Source organism: Homalodisca vitripennis, chromosome 7 (assembly GCF_021130785.1).
Source record: "Homalodisca vitripennis isolate AUS2020 chromosome 7, UT_GWSS_2.1, whole genome shotgun sequence".
NCBI classification, from domain to species: Eukaryota; Metazoa; Arthropoda; class Insecta; order Hemiptera; family Cicadellidae; genus Homalodisca; species Homalodisca vitripennis.
Window position 1 is genome coordinate 138,155,347 of NC_060213.1, and position 16,710 is coordinate 138,172,056.

The following is a 16,710-nucleotide window of genomic DNA, read 5'->3' on the forward strand; positions in this document are numbered from 1 at the left end:
TCCCAAAAGCTTACACAACCTCTTTTGTTGTAAAAGTTTTCTCAAGAAAAGGTATTCTTCCTTCAAATAAAATATACTAAATTAAAGTTAACTTCTTGCTTCAAAAATACTAAAAATTTTACATAACTAATTTTATTACTACACTAGGTGAAAGCACAATGAAGAATTCACCAATGAAGCGATATGGCAAATTAGTTTTCCTTCTTTTTCCATACATCAATCAATTGAAGGAGCTAATTATAAGAAAGAAAATCATTCATTGCCGCTACAAAGAAACATTTGATACCACACTGTATACTAAATTCTCTGAACTTTGTACCAAGTGCAAGGAGCTTTCAAGAATATGTTTTGATATAGGTTCGTAAACTATATACAAGCTCTTTGACCTCAAATCCAAAATTATTTTGGACCTACTTCAACTGTTAATGGATCCAAATCTTACCCTTAATGTGTGTCATATAATAACACAATGTTCTGACAAGGCATCTATTGCTAACATGTTTGCCAAGATTTTTCGTTGGTATGTTAAAGACGATGGGGTACCCTGTCAACTATTATGATTGTTTATGTGCCGATTCACTATCATCTTGCTATATTGATTTGCAAAGGCATCCTTGAATCTTTACAAAAGTATCTTTGAAGCTTTGCAAAAGCATCCCTGAAGCTTTACAAAAGCATCCTTGAAGCTTTACAAAAGCATCCTTGAAGCTTTACAAAAGCATCCTTGAAGCTTTACAAAAGCATCCTTGAAGCTTTACAAAAGCATCCTTGAAGCTTTACAAAAGCATCCCTGAAGCTTTACAAAAGCATCCTTGAAGCTTTACAAAAGCATTATTGAAGCTTTATAAATTGTAACCTCAGCCACATAGTTCTAATTCATAAAAAAGTTCATGCTAGCTCTGTAACAAGTTATATACCTATTGCCATTTTGCCAGTTCTTGCCAAGGTTTTTGAAAAGATCTTACCTAACAAAATTAAATTTTTAGTTAGACAGCTGATTATTTTTTCCCAATACGGATTTGTATCTGGTATGTCTTCATCTGCTAATCTTATCCTTTTTTGACATATACATTTGAAGCTTTTTTAAGCAAGGTCTCAGGCTGGTGCTATAGAATTGGATTTTACCAAGGCTTTCGACTGTGTCTTCTATAGTATCCGCTTCCGTCAACCTCAAAACCTGTGGTATTTCTGGTCAGCTGGTTTGGCTCATATCTCGAAAGGAGAATCCTTCATCACATCAGGAGTCCCATAGGGTTCTGATCTTGGGCTAGTTTTATTACTTTTTTTATATAAATGACGTTTTCTTATCTTTAATGCATGCACTTTCTCGTCACTGACAACCTGCAACTTAATTATCAAGTTTCTTCAGTCCAAGACATGTTACTCCTTCAGGTGGAACTTACGCTGTTTTATGAGTTGTGCCATAATTCTATGCCCCTACCTAGAAAAACTGTTTGCAAAACTTTTCACTGTAAGAGCTCATCCACTGCTCTTTAATTACTCTTTAGGTGGCAATGCTCTCTCTAAACATAGTGAAGTGACAGATATTTTCATAGATTGCACTATTTTTTTGTAGTCTGGGTGTCTCTAATTTCAAAACGATGTGGGGGGGTTCGTTTTGAACTACTTTGTTCTTTGTCACCGTCTATTTTTTGGATCCCTTGAGACAAACATGACTCCAGATTTCAGGAGTCAAGTCTGAAACAGAGTCAGATTTTAGATGCTGCACGTAAGAGGAAGGGGAACTGGAGCTAAACTCAACATTCGCATAATATTTATTTATTGTTAATCTTATAATTATATCATATGTAAATATTGACTCTCACTGCCAATTTAAATCGTAACTCTCGGGTTGAGATTTTCTCTTACCGCAGAGTTTGCTATTACACATCTGTTACGTGTTGCAGTGCGGAAAGCCTCGGAGATCTTCCTGTTTGACCTGGCAGGGCAGTGGGAGGAAGACTTTATGTTGCCTGACGTTTGCTCGGTGATAAAGAAACACACTCAGGCTACCTTCCGTGTCTACATCGAGTACTGCAGTAACCAACTGCGCTTCCACCGCACACTGCAGAGGCTCATGTGAGTAGCAAGCTGTTATGTGTTTGATTAACATTGTTGCAGTTTTTAATCTATTTAATAAATAACATCAAATTTTTCTTGTATTTTAGCACTATTTTTATATTACTTGAATTTTGTCTTTTGTATTACTTTTGTAATATAACATGAAAATATTACAGAATTGGAATACTTAACAACTGTACAATATTTATGAAATGTTTTGTGTTAGACTGCAATAAAATAATATGAATAAACCGTCTGGCTGTAGTTTGACTAAAAGGAACATATCGCAAACTATGATAGGTGCCCTTGGATGATTAATGTTCGATAAAAAAATGTACCACTTGTCCCTTTTGTAACAACAATTCAAAATAACTTAACCAAATGCTGTCTGTAACAAACCTTGAACAGTCTGCTGTACAGGCTTGATGTCCGCAAAGGTTGTTACTAAGGTATGTTCTGTTATTGGCTTCTATAATATTTTTAGCAATGTAATACATTTGTACTCATCACAAAAAATGACCATCACTTCATGTAAATATCAGTAGTTAGATTTGTGTTTGATCTACCCTCACGTTCTAACCGAACCCTGACCTGCAGGCTGGACAGTGAGAGGTTCATGCCGGTCCTGTCGCTGCTGGAAGGACTGACGGCCTGTCAAGGATACTCGCTACAGTCGTTCCTGATGCTGCCAGTCCAGCGAGTGACCCGGCTGCCGCTGCTCATACAGGCCATACAGCGGCGAGTTCCTGTCAACACGCCGGAATTTGCCACCTGTCGCTCGGCACTCACACAAGTCAATCAGGTACGCTGGGGCTGGGAGGTGATGGAACTTAGCATCGAACAACGGAAAACAGTGCACTGGCATTGCAAAATTATATATAACCGGATGAAGGCAAAAAAAGGAATCGCTTAGTTGGATTATTCTTGCATAAATAAAGTAAAACGTGGATGATTGAAATTGTGTATAGTTCTAATTTTCTTCCAGTCCCTTGACATTTTTATCGTATGTAATGTTAAAATTGAGCGGTTTTGAAAAATTCAACACTGTATGTCCATTACTCTTGGGGTTAACATTCCTAAAAGTAGACAAATCAATGCTGTGTGTGCGTGACTGATTGAATTGGACGTATCACATGAAAGTTCTGTAAACTTGAAATACAAAAACAACTTTATATTTGTTCATATTAGAAACCTACTTGAGACTAATTGTATTTTTTTAGCAGGTAAAAATGCTTTTAAATTAGGTAATCCGCATGTATTCCCTTTCGTTTTGAAATCAATCTGAAGAAAATTTGAATAACATCCTAAGTATGCTATTAATAAACACTTTTTGTTTTATAAAACGGAAATAATATATGATATATTACTGTTCCAGTTGGTGCATGAATGCAACGAAGGTGTCCGGAACAACGAACAGTCTGAGCACCTTCAAGCTTTGTCTCAGATACTCCAAAACGACACCAAAGAAAGGGTGAGTTTACGCTCTTGTTACAAAAAATAAACGGAAGATGAATGATTAATGTCTCCCTTTCACTGCAAACTGCCTTATCAATTTTTATGTTGGTCTGAAATCAGAATTTATTATTAAATGTGTTATGTTTGAAGATTAAATAAATTTGACAGAGCAAGTTATTTCAAGCTAGGATGGCAGTGGCACAAGCCTTTCATCCTCAAACCATTGGAGAAAATAACAAAATTGTCTTACTAGGGTGCATTTAAAAGGAAATGTACGAGAATTATCCAGAAAGTAGATTACTTTTAGCTCTGTAGCAGCTAGGGGCGGGACTATGGTGGCCATTTTGATGTCAGGGCGTTTCTCCGTTCAGTGGCTATCCAGCCGTGCTAGTGAGAGGTTACTGTCACTCCTTGTTGTTTTACAATAGCAGTTTTAAATGTGTGACGCAATTGAAATTCCCGTTAGTATTGAAGTGCGGTTGGTATGCGCTTTTTTGTCTAAGCACAATAAACCAATTGAGATTTATCACCAACTCTGTGAAGTTTATAGGAATGAGAATGATGTGATTACTAAAGGTGGAGTGTGTCAATGGTGCATTAGGCTTAAAAGTGGCTGAACTAATGTGATTGATGACAAACAAAGTGAACAGCCAAACATTGTAACCTATGAAATTACATACACGTGAATTGCGAAATCAAATTACAGTTTCGTGACGCAGTGCTTTAATGACGATGTGAAACTACAGGAGGGTGTGACTTCCTGGTTAAGGTCTCAGATGGCAGAATTTCAAAACTAGTTCACCGCTACAATAAGTGCCTAAATTTTTGAAAAATTGACTATTGATTCAATTTGACTATGTTGAAAAATTTTATTTTAGTGTCACTTTAAAATGTATATAATACCATTTTTTTTTCTTGTACTTTGTTTTTTGTTTATATTAAAACGTAATCTACTTTCTGGATAGCCCTTGTAGTAATCTAACAACTCCAAAGTTTCATAAAATGGAGATTGAGTCAGGAAACTTTCCTATACAAAACGTTAACTTATTTGCAGGAGGAAAACAAAATCAACAGCAAGACGCCAAACAAATCTAAGAAAATAAAGAAAAGACATTCATCGTTACCGTGGAAGATATTCTCGTCAAGTTCGATGACTTCTTGCGACGACTGAGCCCCACCAAAGTTCCTGAGAGATCCTGACTCTGTGATACAACTATGATACAGTTCGGTGCGCAACGTGCCACGCTGCTCTGCGCCGCGCCGCGCCGGTTTCTAATTAACGGATCTAGTTCCACCATAGTCGTAGGTTAAGTTAGGTCTAAGTGCGTTTGGACATTGTTTGCTACTTTTCTACAAGTCTCATTCTTGACTCGAATTTTGTGTTTTAGTCATATAAGTCGCCCTATTCAGTATTACAGTTTTTAATGACTTTAGTATCATTTTCTCAGTCAGTAACATCGAGTACAATATAGAAGAGTAAATTATTTGTATGCTTAATTATTTTTTAGGTGCATTAAGTTCAATAAGTTTTATTGATTATTTTTACTCTGTTATATTGAGTTAAAGCAGTCACAACTCAGAAATAAATAATGTCAAAAATTTTACTTTAACACCAACAATAAATTAACATTACAAACAGTTTTACTCAGTGAATTTTGCCATTTTAAACTTAAAGTTATACATTTTGTGTAGACCTCTGTACAATGTTGAATTAACAACACTGCTGATTTTGTATTAATAATGTAAAAATAATTAAATAGTAACACAACTTAATTTAATTAATTGTATATATAAAGTGCAATACTTATAGATCCAATAATTTATATAAAATATTATGTAAAAAATAAATCATTTCTAGTTTTGTACAAATGATTTCTTTGTAATGATAAAACTAAAACCAATGGTACTAATGATGTAATGTTGTATTTATTTTTGCCAAATGATACGAAACAAATACAACATTTTTGTTTTAATTTTTATGATAATTATAAATAAATATATGTTTGTAAGTGCGAGACGTATTATTGTACATTTTATTTATGTTTGTTGTATAAGTTTCTTTCATTTCTTGTTATTATGTAGCTATTTCTCAGTAAATATGAAATTTTGAAATTAATTACGATACAAAAAAAATTGTTTACTTTAGAAAGATTTTAACAGTTTCAAGTTTATTAATAATGAAACTTAATTTTTAATCCTTTTGTGTTTCTGTATTTGAATTTAAAAATAATTACTGAAAATACTGTAAATAAAAAAAATGTTTGTATTGTTTTGTATAAAAATTATGTTACCAATATGTTTGAATGTGTTGTATTTTTCTATCAATAAAAATCTTTTCTATGAATCCATTTCCATTAGTTTTATTTTTATTTAATTAATTTTAGAACTATAATTTCAGGAATTTGTTATACTCAAGCAGTCTACAAGCCCAAGTCTGATGTATTGTGTACATTAAGTTCTTCATTTGTAAAAATGTTTCAGATCTAAAACCTTTAATACTGACAAGTTTTATATTTTTACAACAGATTGCAAGTTGGATTTTAAACCTTCAACAGACAATTAATCTTTTTCAAACTGGTTGGCAATTTTTCAGACATTTACAAACTTTTATTAAATGTATTAAAGAAGTCTTTGTTTTCCTCAAACTTACCTACGTTTGTTATTATTTAGTTCATAATAATCTAGAGAAAACTGCATTGTAAAATAAATATACATTATAATTATTATACATTTTTCTTAGTAAATCAAAATAGTACAAATTAATTGGTGAGATTGAACCACTGTGTTTAGTAAAGCTAATTTTACCTATTGAATAAATTTTAAATTTCATAATAGCCAAACAATTAATTTTAAATTGAATTTGGTTTTAGAAAATGTATAGTTTCATGTGTCTATTTTTGTTAAAGAATAACTTGCAGTATATACACTGGAAATATTGTGTAAAACTACGTTACATCAGATTTGTATACTTTTTAAATGATACACAAAATGCTCTAGAGATAAAGTATTGGTGACAAAAATGTACAAATCTTCTGATCTAAAACTGAAGAGTTAGACTTTGGAGCCCTGAATTGAGAAAGTGACCCAAATTTTATCAATAGACTATACATAAAATACTAAGTCGAATTTTTCTGCTCATATATAATATTAAATAGCCGATTTCAGTAATAGTTGAATTATTTTTAACAGATGTTTGCTCCACATTCCTAAATTGAATCCTAAGCTTCTTAGTGAAATCAGCTTGATCAGTGGCGTATATAGAAAATTATTCTGGGGGGAGGGAGCTGACAGACTTGGGAATATTCTACCAGGATACATAAATATTTTTGCTATTTTGGCAAGTAACAAAATCTTCAAGATTTTATTAATTCTCTCAACTTACTTTACCCTTCTATAAAATTAACTTGTGAAATAGAACATAACAATCAACTCCCATTTCTAGATTTATTAATTATAAAAATATACAACTGGCCATTTTGAATTTGATATATATAGAAAACCAACACAAAATGACAGATTTATTCCACTTGATTCATTTCATCCCCATTCACAAAAAAACAGCAGCTTTTCACAGTTTAATCCACAGGTTCTTACATACCCCTCTATCAACGGAAAATTATAAAAAAGAATTAAAGAAAATAAATACAAAAATTGCATTATTTAATGGCTACAAAAGTAAAATGAATGACAATGTGATAAAAAAGAAAAGAAAATTGTTGAAAGAAATTTGCAAAACATGTACTTTAAACTGGACACTGCTTTTCACAAGTAAAATCTATATATATAAAAGAAAGTCGTGTTAGTTACACTATTTATAAGTCAATAACGGCTGATCCGATTTGGCTGAAAATTGGTAGGGAGGTAGCTAAGAACTGGGAGAAACACATAGGATACTTTTTATCCCATTCCCGATTCAGGATTCCGCCCCACTGGTCTCTAAAAGTTACGGAAATACCTGTAAGAAATGCATTACAGCAAACATATGTTATTAAGTGAAAGGGCCTGTTCAAATTGAATCAGCTGTTCTTTGTAAACATATATAATGTAACAAAAGAAATATATGTTTATATCATTTAATTACCATTTTAAATTTCTTTACGTTTATAGTTTTAAAGCATAGAGTAAGCTTAAGAGAAACAGCAAATTTTGTTTCAACTGTTTCTGCAATCACTGTTAAGCATATACTTTACTATCCAGATAATACAAATCAAATTTTAATTTTTTACAATTCAAAGCAGTTATCTCTGCATCTCCAAGTCAGATACGTACATTATTTGCTATCATCATTTCGACATGCTTTCCATCGAACCCATCTAACCTGTGGCACAAATACAAGGATAATATGGCAGATGATATTTTACATCAAATTCGTGTCAGTTCAATAAATTACGATCTTGAAATGAATGAGGAGATACATAATCGGGCCTTGCTCTTGATCGAAGACATGAGTTATCTCATGTGTGGTAGTTTATTAGTCTGGTTAGGAATGCCAGCGCTAAATCGTAAAATGAATGACGCATTTAATCGAGAATTGGAATGGGAACGTGAATATGATCACCAGGAATTAGATTTAGTAGTTCAAACAAATGTGCCCCTGATGAACCCCCAACAAAAGGAAGTGTATGATACATTAATGAAGGCAATTGATGATGGAAACGGTGGTTTATATTTACATGGTGGAACTGGTAAGACATTCCTCATGTCAGTAGTTTTAGCCACTGTTCGTGCAAGATCCAACATTGCAGTTTCAGTTGCTTCTTCTGGAATAGCAGCCACATTGCTAGAAGGATGTCGTACGGCACATTCTGCATTAAAATTGCCGTTAAATCTTCAATATATTGAAGAACCAACGTGCAACATTACAAAGCGCTCCGCTATGGCGAAAGTTTTATCAGAATCGAAGATCATCATCTGGGACGAATGCACAATAGCGCATAAACGTGCATTGGAAGCAGTTTACCTAACATTGCAAAATCTACGTAATGACTCAAAATATTTTGGAGGCGCAACTATTTTACTGTCTGGCGATTTCCGCCAAACATTGCCAGTAATTCCCAGATCGACTGCTGCCGACAGAATAAACGCTTGCCTCAAATCATCGAATCTATGGCGCTATGTTAGGAAACTTCAGCTGACAACAAACATGAGAGTTGCATTGCTGAACGATACATCTGCTGAAGATTTCTCTGAGTAATTGTTGACTATCGGTAATGGTCGAGTACCTGTCGACGAATCGAGCGGATTGATTTCATTTCCTCGGAATATCTGTAACTTTGTCTCATCAAAAGACGAACTCATCAACAAAGTATTCCCAAACATCATTACTAACCTCAAAAATAATGAATGGTTGAGTGAGCGAGCAATTTTGGCAGCTAAGAATAAAGATGTAGATGACTTAAACTACATAATTCAGAATGAGATCATTGGTACACTGCATTCTTTCAAATCTGTTGACTGTGTAACAAATGAAGATGATGCCACCAACTATCCAATTGAATGTTTAAACTCCTTGGATGTACCTGGCACAATTTACAACTAAATATTGGTTCTGTAGTAATCATGCTTCGAAACTTACACCAACCAAAACTGTGCATCGGAACAAGTTTGGTGGTAAGTAAATTGATGAACAATTTGATTTACACCACAATACTCAAAGGTGAGGAAATTCTCATTCCGATGATCCCACCCGACATGCCATTTGAGTTTAAACGGTTTCAATTTCCGATCCGTCATGACTGTAAATAAGTCACAAGGCCAATCGTTGAAAGTTTGTGGTCTTAATTTCAAACATCCATGTTTTTCCCATGGCCAATTAAATGTGGCATGTCCACGGGTCGGAAGACCATCCGCGTTATTCGTTTTCGCGCCTAATAAAAAAACCAAAAATGTAGTTTATCACAAGGTGGTACAATAAATGGCAAATAAAGAATCATTGAATAATTATATTTTTTTATTTACAATTATCCTAATTTAAAAAGTAAAATTTTTTTTAGTAAAAAATGTGATCATGTGATATTGCCTTTAAGGCGGGACAAAGTTCGCCGGGTCAGCTAGTTATTAAAATAAATCCAAAATAAAAAATTCCTTTATTCTTACAAAATGATTTTTATACAGAAGAACCAAAATGATTTAGTAAATAATGAACCTGGGTCTCTCCAAAATTCACTGTTACTGCCTTTTATCTAATTAAATATTAATTTTTATATAAACAGTAGACATACTTTCTAATCTTTAAAATTTTTTCTCCTCGTTTGTTGTTAAATGACATGTGTTTTTATTTAAGTACTAAATTGTTTGTATTATTACTTTAACTCTTTGGCTGCTATGCAACGATATGTCGGTTTTGGTTATCGTGCTGAAAAATGCTATGGAACGATATTTCATTGTTACAAATTTTTTTTCCAGCGCTAAATATTATGTTACTTACACGCGGATTGCGGTAAATGACGAATAACTTTACTTTTCCTTATAAATAATAACAACACTTGTATTTGCTGGTTTTTTTTATAGTACACTAATGGCAAAAACAGCTGTGATCTAGATAGCACAGGGTAAGTTTTTTGTGTTTTTTTTTTTCATTACATAAGTAAAAATCTATATTTTTGCATGAAAATTTCAGTATGTACTCAAAACAACATATGTTTTTAGGTAAAAATGTATTTAAAAAAATAAAAGTTAAATTTAATTAGGGTTTTTGTGTCAAATGTTGAAAAAAAACAAAAAAAATATTTATTTATTTGTTTACATAGTTTTGTATTTTACAAAAGGTTTTATTTTTTATTTTCTTACATATATTATACTACAAAACCAAACATAAATCAATGAAATAGGTTAAAATTTGAGGAACTTATGATTTTTTTTTAGTAAAACTCTACAAATTTACCATTTTAGGCTTAGCACTTTTGGCATAAAATCCGATAAAAACCTGAGCACTTTTGGAATAACATGTCAAAAATTTCTTAGCAGCCAAAGGGTTAACCACTTTAATTTCAGTTATGTGGGTCAGATGATGTTTTCCTTGAACACAAAAGGCCTCACAAAAATAGAATTCAATAATTATTGGAGCTTTTGTTTATAAATTAAGTACTGAGTGTAATGTTTGTCTTTAAACATTTTGGGCAGAGGGCTTCAGCCCCCTTTATACAAGCCCATGCTTATGATGTTATATGATGGAGTCCTATAATATTTTATGTAAGCATAAGTTCTATAATATATTAAATGGAAGTAGGCATATATCAGCTACATATTGTTTGATGAATCCAGTTCATTAAAAAAAATATGTACTTTATTAATAACAAACTAAGTCTAAATATACTCTTGTAATTTCAGCAAAGTGTACTTACAACACACTGGCTGATGAACAAAACTTTCTACCTCTTTGTTGATTATACAGAGCAAGTATCACATATTGTAAATACCTATTTATAAACAAGAGAGGCTTTTATATTAAATTTATAGAATGATACACCATTCAATAATAGACTAGAACAGTGCTTTATTGTTTACAAATAATAAATTTTACTTTGGTTTTATAACCCTTTATGTCCTCACACTACTAAAACATTGGTTTTGAGACTGTCAGTTTTGGTTGGTTACAAAGAAGATTTTCTACTAAAAATGCTAAATGCGTTAAACTAAACCAAAAAAGAGAACCCTGCAATAAATTTTAAAATAACTTATAGAAAATCCTGTTTAAAAGACTATAGATCAATTAAACACATAACACATCAATAAACAATTTTAAAATATACCCACCAAACTACACTAATCAGAAATATAAAAAATACATATCAAATTAACCTTAAAACTTTATAAGGTAATAATTAAATAAAGATAAGCGATAAAATAAATTAAATTTGTTATTTTTACACTTTTAACTCTACATACAACATTTAATTTAATTTTGATAGCCTCTAAATTATTTTAATGGTTTATATTCTTTCTGTTTGATTTCAAGTTTTTGAACACTACGAGGTTTTTGTCTATTTTAAAATGAGATGATTGTCAATTTGCAAAGAAGCGATAAGGGTAAACAAGATAAGGGTAAATATTGCAGTGCTTATCTCTTCAGGTACAGATAAGTCCCTGTATACCAAAATAACATCACTAAATCCAGTAGTCTGACCACAACTGCCAGTTAAAGTATATCGAGTGAAAATCATATACTGCGAAAATTATCAGTGCCATGATTGAGCACTGTTATGATAATTTTTTTGTTATATCTAAAAATTCGCTACCGAGTGTTTAAATATATTAAATTTAGTGTTTTCGGTGACGGGTAATGAGTTTGTGAAACTGAACGTGGCACAAATTTTTAAGGCGCTCTCAAAAGATGACTTCCAGCACTACTTCAACCTATAGAAAATACGGCTGTACTGTATTGAGGGAAGGATCTACGTTGAAGGTCATAAATAAGAGGTAACATAAATTTCACTTATTTCAAATTGTATAATAAGTCTTGATTTCAAATAGCCACACATTGTATTTATAAGCTATTTTGTGATTGAAACAATATTTATTCACATTAATCTTGTAATATGATGTGGAAGTATTGCACAGTACAATGTTAGTGGGATTTAAAAATTATAATTTAACTGACCAAATTATAGTTTCAATGTTTCAATAGCATTTGATCAATGTAGAAGGTACAAATACTCATACTTAAAAATGTGCTGACTATCCGTTTAATTTTACATACGTATATGTTATGCCAATATTCTGCTGAAAATTTAATTTACTTATCGGGTTCCTTCTATATTTCCAGCCTAATTAAAAAAACAACCCAACCTGAGCCACTCCCTGCCATTCAAATAATATTGAACACCTCTTCAGTTAAAACTTTTTACCAAACCAGTAATTCTGAATATTCCCTACAATAGGGTGTTTAGCCACAAAATGAAAAATATTTTGTGCATCATTTAAATGACAGAGAGGGATAGTTCTTATCACTCATCTATGGATTGTAACTCCAGTCAATTAGTTCAGCCCTTGCTTTTATGATCCTTGAGATAGTACCAAGGTCATAACTATTGCCTTAGGAATATCTGCCAAGTTGAAGTTAAGGGTGAGATTGCACTTCTTTCTCCAGCTGCCCGGCACAGCCTCCACAACACTTAACTTTTACCCCAGCTTGTCCAATCCTCTCTTCATGACTCCTAAGTCCACTGTAACGCTGAGCCGAACCTCGTCCTAAAACTTCCCATTCTCGAATCCAAAATGTGTTTTGATAGATAATTCCCAGTGCATGTGTTCTTGGTAAGCGGTTTTGATTTAAATTAAATAATTCGTTTTTTGAACAAAGTGAATATTTGAAGCTTTTCAAAGAGCGTAGTTTGGTTTATTGTAAGTTAATCAAAATACTTTTTTTAATAAACATTTCTTGGACTAACAACCTGGTGTTACTAACAAAGCCCAACACCTGGGCACTGTACCATAATAGAGCTGTAACAATCACATTTTAATACGCATATTTTGTGCTAAATGGAACCTTCACATTATTTAACAGAGTAGTCCAGACCAAACTGCCAACTTTGCCGTTACCGACTTTTCCTTTAAATTTCCCACGGCAAAGTGCTCCTAAAAGTAACATCTAAATGTTTGATCGGTTTACTATTTCTATTTTGCGTTTTATGTATCACTATCTGTAATTTCTTCAGAACCTAAAAAAAAATAAATAGATTCCACATGCTACAATATTCTTCACGTTTGTTAATAATTTGTTGAAGCACTGTGGTGGTGGGAGATTACTAACTCATCTGCATACATAAATGTTAACATGCTGTTCTCCAAAACTACAACCAACACTCAGATAATCCAAAGATTATTAATAAACAAAGAAAATAACAAAGGGCTTAAAATAAAACCTTGTCTGATATAGGCACATATAAGTATTAAAGCTATCTTTTACTCTATTTGTGTACCACATTCCAGCATTTGTGTCCTTGTAAAGATCTTGTAATACTCCTAGGAATTTTTTAGATATGCCTAACCTGGATAGTTCATAAATTAATGCACCCCTATGTTCAAGAAAGAATATTTTCTATAGAACGCACCAAAATATAAAGTAGTAGAAAGTTTATTAACTTTGCTTTTGCATCTATCTATTCATGCAAACACAAAGTTAATAATGCAAAATAATATATGTGAGCTTCTTATATACTCAATATTCATTTTTGTGGTAGTAGGCGGCTATTATTTCAGGTTTTGCGCTTGTAACAACACTTCTAGTTTGAATTAGTTTTATTTCTTCCCGACAAAGATTTTGAGCCTGTTTTTTTTACTTCTGATAAACAATATGTAGAGGCCTATGTATAGTGTTTTGCAGTTAGGTTCTATTCTATATGTAATATAAAAATCAGTAATTATCTTTATTATATTTTTAGATTACAAAACACATTGCCTACCGACTGTTATGTAGAATATTTGTAAGTATCATCAAAGAAATTAAATAAAGAGAAGGAATAGAAAATGTACTTTTATTTAGATGGGTTGGTTGCTTGGCTTTTAAAATAACCTGATTTGCAATGCCAACATTCCTTCAAATTCAGTTATGCTCAGAATTTGGTTCTAAATGATTGGTTGAAACAATTTTAAAAATGATCTTGTTTATGTGAAATTGTTTCTGTAGATAATGGTCACTCAAAATTATTGTGAACAATTTCGAACCAATGATTAGTTTGTTCTTCGGTTATTAGGGCTAGGGCGACAAATCCTAATTTTGGTGTGTCTTAGTCTTCAATAGGTTCTTACATTGGTGCATCTCTTCTATATACCTCACACTGTTTCCGAGATGATGTATTGACAAACCTACGCGAGCATACGCACAAAGAAGTGGACTTTTTAAACTGTCCTGATTTACAAATAATATTTACGATAAGTTTAATTTCTTAAAAACAAGGGTACGCCTACTTTCTGGGCCTTCCAACTTGCTGCCTTAGTTTATACTCTGGGTAATAATTTTTCAAAGGTATGAATATTTGTAAACCTGATACAGTGCAGTGTTTGCTCTTACTTCAAAATCCCTATTTGATATATAATCCTATTTCCTTGGTGTAGTCTTGACATTATGTCAATATTTGTATACCTCATCAGTGAAAAATAGATACAAAGTACTCTTAATGATTTTCTGTTATAAAAATTTCATTACAGTGTCTGGTTTATTGCTTTGTGGTTTCATGTGATATGGTCACAGGTTCACTGCCCTCACTGTTTCCAAAAATTGCAGTCACGGAGCGAATGGTTCGTTGAATTATTTTCGTACTGTGTTTGTCCCAAAATGTCTAAAGAAACCATTTTTAGCACCTTACATGTACTCATTCTCAATTTCATTCATTAAAGTCCAGAATAAATTAATTTGTTTGAATTCATCCTGGCTGTCATTTATAGTAAAAGGTATATAATAATATTTGTCATTACTGTTTACATCACACAGCACAGCTGAAATCTATTCACACAAATACACAGTTAATAAATACACAATTCAATAAATACACAGCATATGCCTGTGATTCTATGAACTATAAAAAATACTGCCTACCTTTACAGTAAGTTTTTGGAAACATAAGGTTGACGGGTAATAGCATGGTATGGTGCGATAGATGTGGTCAGAGAGCCAATAGACTATGAAGGATGGACGGTGTTCGCACGCTGGCCTTGGGTGTGATAAGATTTCTCTGCTAACAATCCAGGATTTAACGTCCAGTGCCATTAGACCCAATGCATTCAGCCGTACTGATCAAAGAAGTGTCTTATCAATGCCAGATGCATAAAAATCACAAGTTTGGGTGTCCTAAACTGCCCTGCCATCTGTAGCGAACCATCCCTGAGTTCACAGTCGCGCAGTATAGTGGGTACGGCGGTTATCGCGAGATCAAGCAGTCAAGCAACGTCGAGCGTGGCTGCTGCTTGGATGGGTGACCGCTGAGCGATCCTGTCCTTGCAAGCAGCCCGCCTGCCCGGCCATTGGTTGTGGTTCGGAAGTCATCCTTTAGCCACTGGTTTTAAGTCCTAGATAGGGCTTCTTAGTCTTAACTTCCTTTACCTGTCTTACAGTCCCCAAGGCCATTGGGACAGCATACCTAAGTCCTCCACTCAAGCAGTGTATTAAAATAAACTCAACAGACTATGCAAAATCAACCAAGAAGAATTGATGAGGAACCAAGAACGAGAATAGTACTTGCCAACCACTGTCCACCAAACAGTTTTTGGTGTGTCTACTCTTTACCATGTGAGTAGAATGATTCTCAAGGAGCTACAAGTGTAACCAAGGACGTAACCAGCGAGGGGGCTCAAGGGGTTCGGACCCCCCTCACAAATAATCCAGTATTACTGACATTTACTGCTGAAAGATCGTTCTTAACAAACAAACGGGTCAAGGACTTTTTAAGGAATAAAATAGGAGTGAGTTTGCAGACACACCGTCTGCCATCATACTATTTTTGTGGGAGCTGGTCTAGTATCTATGTGTTACTATGATTAGGTGTTTTGTTTCGTACAATTTGAAGCGATAAAACATATTTATCTTAATAAATTGGAATCTCCTATTCCTGACTCCGTCTCACAACGTTGTTTGACATACAAAATAATTCCATTTTAATAAACCAAAACAAATTGTTTATTTTTTACAAACTAATAAATTAGTTGTTAATGATCGATAATTAAATAATGTCGTAATAAGTTATAAATATTAATTAATGTAAAATCATTTTTTAAATATTTCAATATAATTAATCTTGTAAGTTATTAAAAATATTATTCTAATTAATAAACTCATTTATTGACTCATGACTACTTTGCGAAAAGTAAAAAGACCCCAACAGAGGTGCGTAGGCAGTTTTCATACACAGGAGTTTGTGTTTTGCGGTGACATGTTTTCAGGCGTCGTCCATTTTCAGTGATACCTCAGGCAAGTCTATATCGCGAAGTAATCATAGAACTTAAACTGCAGCATGGTTCATTTTTACAAATAAAATGCTACTTTCTTTTTCTGTATTTACTTCCGTGTATTAAAATCCGTGTGATCCCAACCCAGCGGCTCACATAGCTATGATCAGATTTTATGCCACAAATATGTACAGTCACAAGTGTTAACACAAAATTACAGACCAATTTCTTTGTTGCAAATGCTTTCTAAAATTTTTTAAAAAGCATTGGCAATATATTTAAAGGCTTTAATGAAACGACCTTGAATTCCAA

General features: G+C 33.0%; 1 protein-coding gene across 3 annotated transcripts in view; it reads left to right on the forward strand.

Annotated features, from left to right (window-relative positions):
* LOC124366408 (rho guanine nucleotide exchange factor 16-like) overlaps nucleotides 1–5,864 on the forward strand; it is a 94,384-nt gene extending 88,520 nt beyond the window's left edge. For all 3 annotated transcript variants that reach the window (XM_046822936.1, XM_046822937.1, XM_046822938.1), the window contains 4 exons: nucleotides 1,908–2,079; nucleotides 2,659–2,863; nucleotides 3,437–3,532; nucleotides 4,571–5,864. In XM_046822936.1, the coding sequence (XP_046678892.1) occupies nucleotides 1,908–2,079; nucleotides 2,659–2,863; nucleotides 3,437–3,532; nucleotides 4,571–4,687 (590 nt within the window). In that variant the 3' untranslated portion in view covers nucleotides 4,688–5,864. The remainder of the gene's footprint in view (nucleotides 1–1,907; nucleotides 2,080–2,658; nucleotides 2,864–3,436; nucleotides 3,533–4,570) is intronic.
* The last annotated feature ends 10,846 nt before the right edge of the window (nucleotides 5,865–16,710 follow it).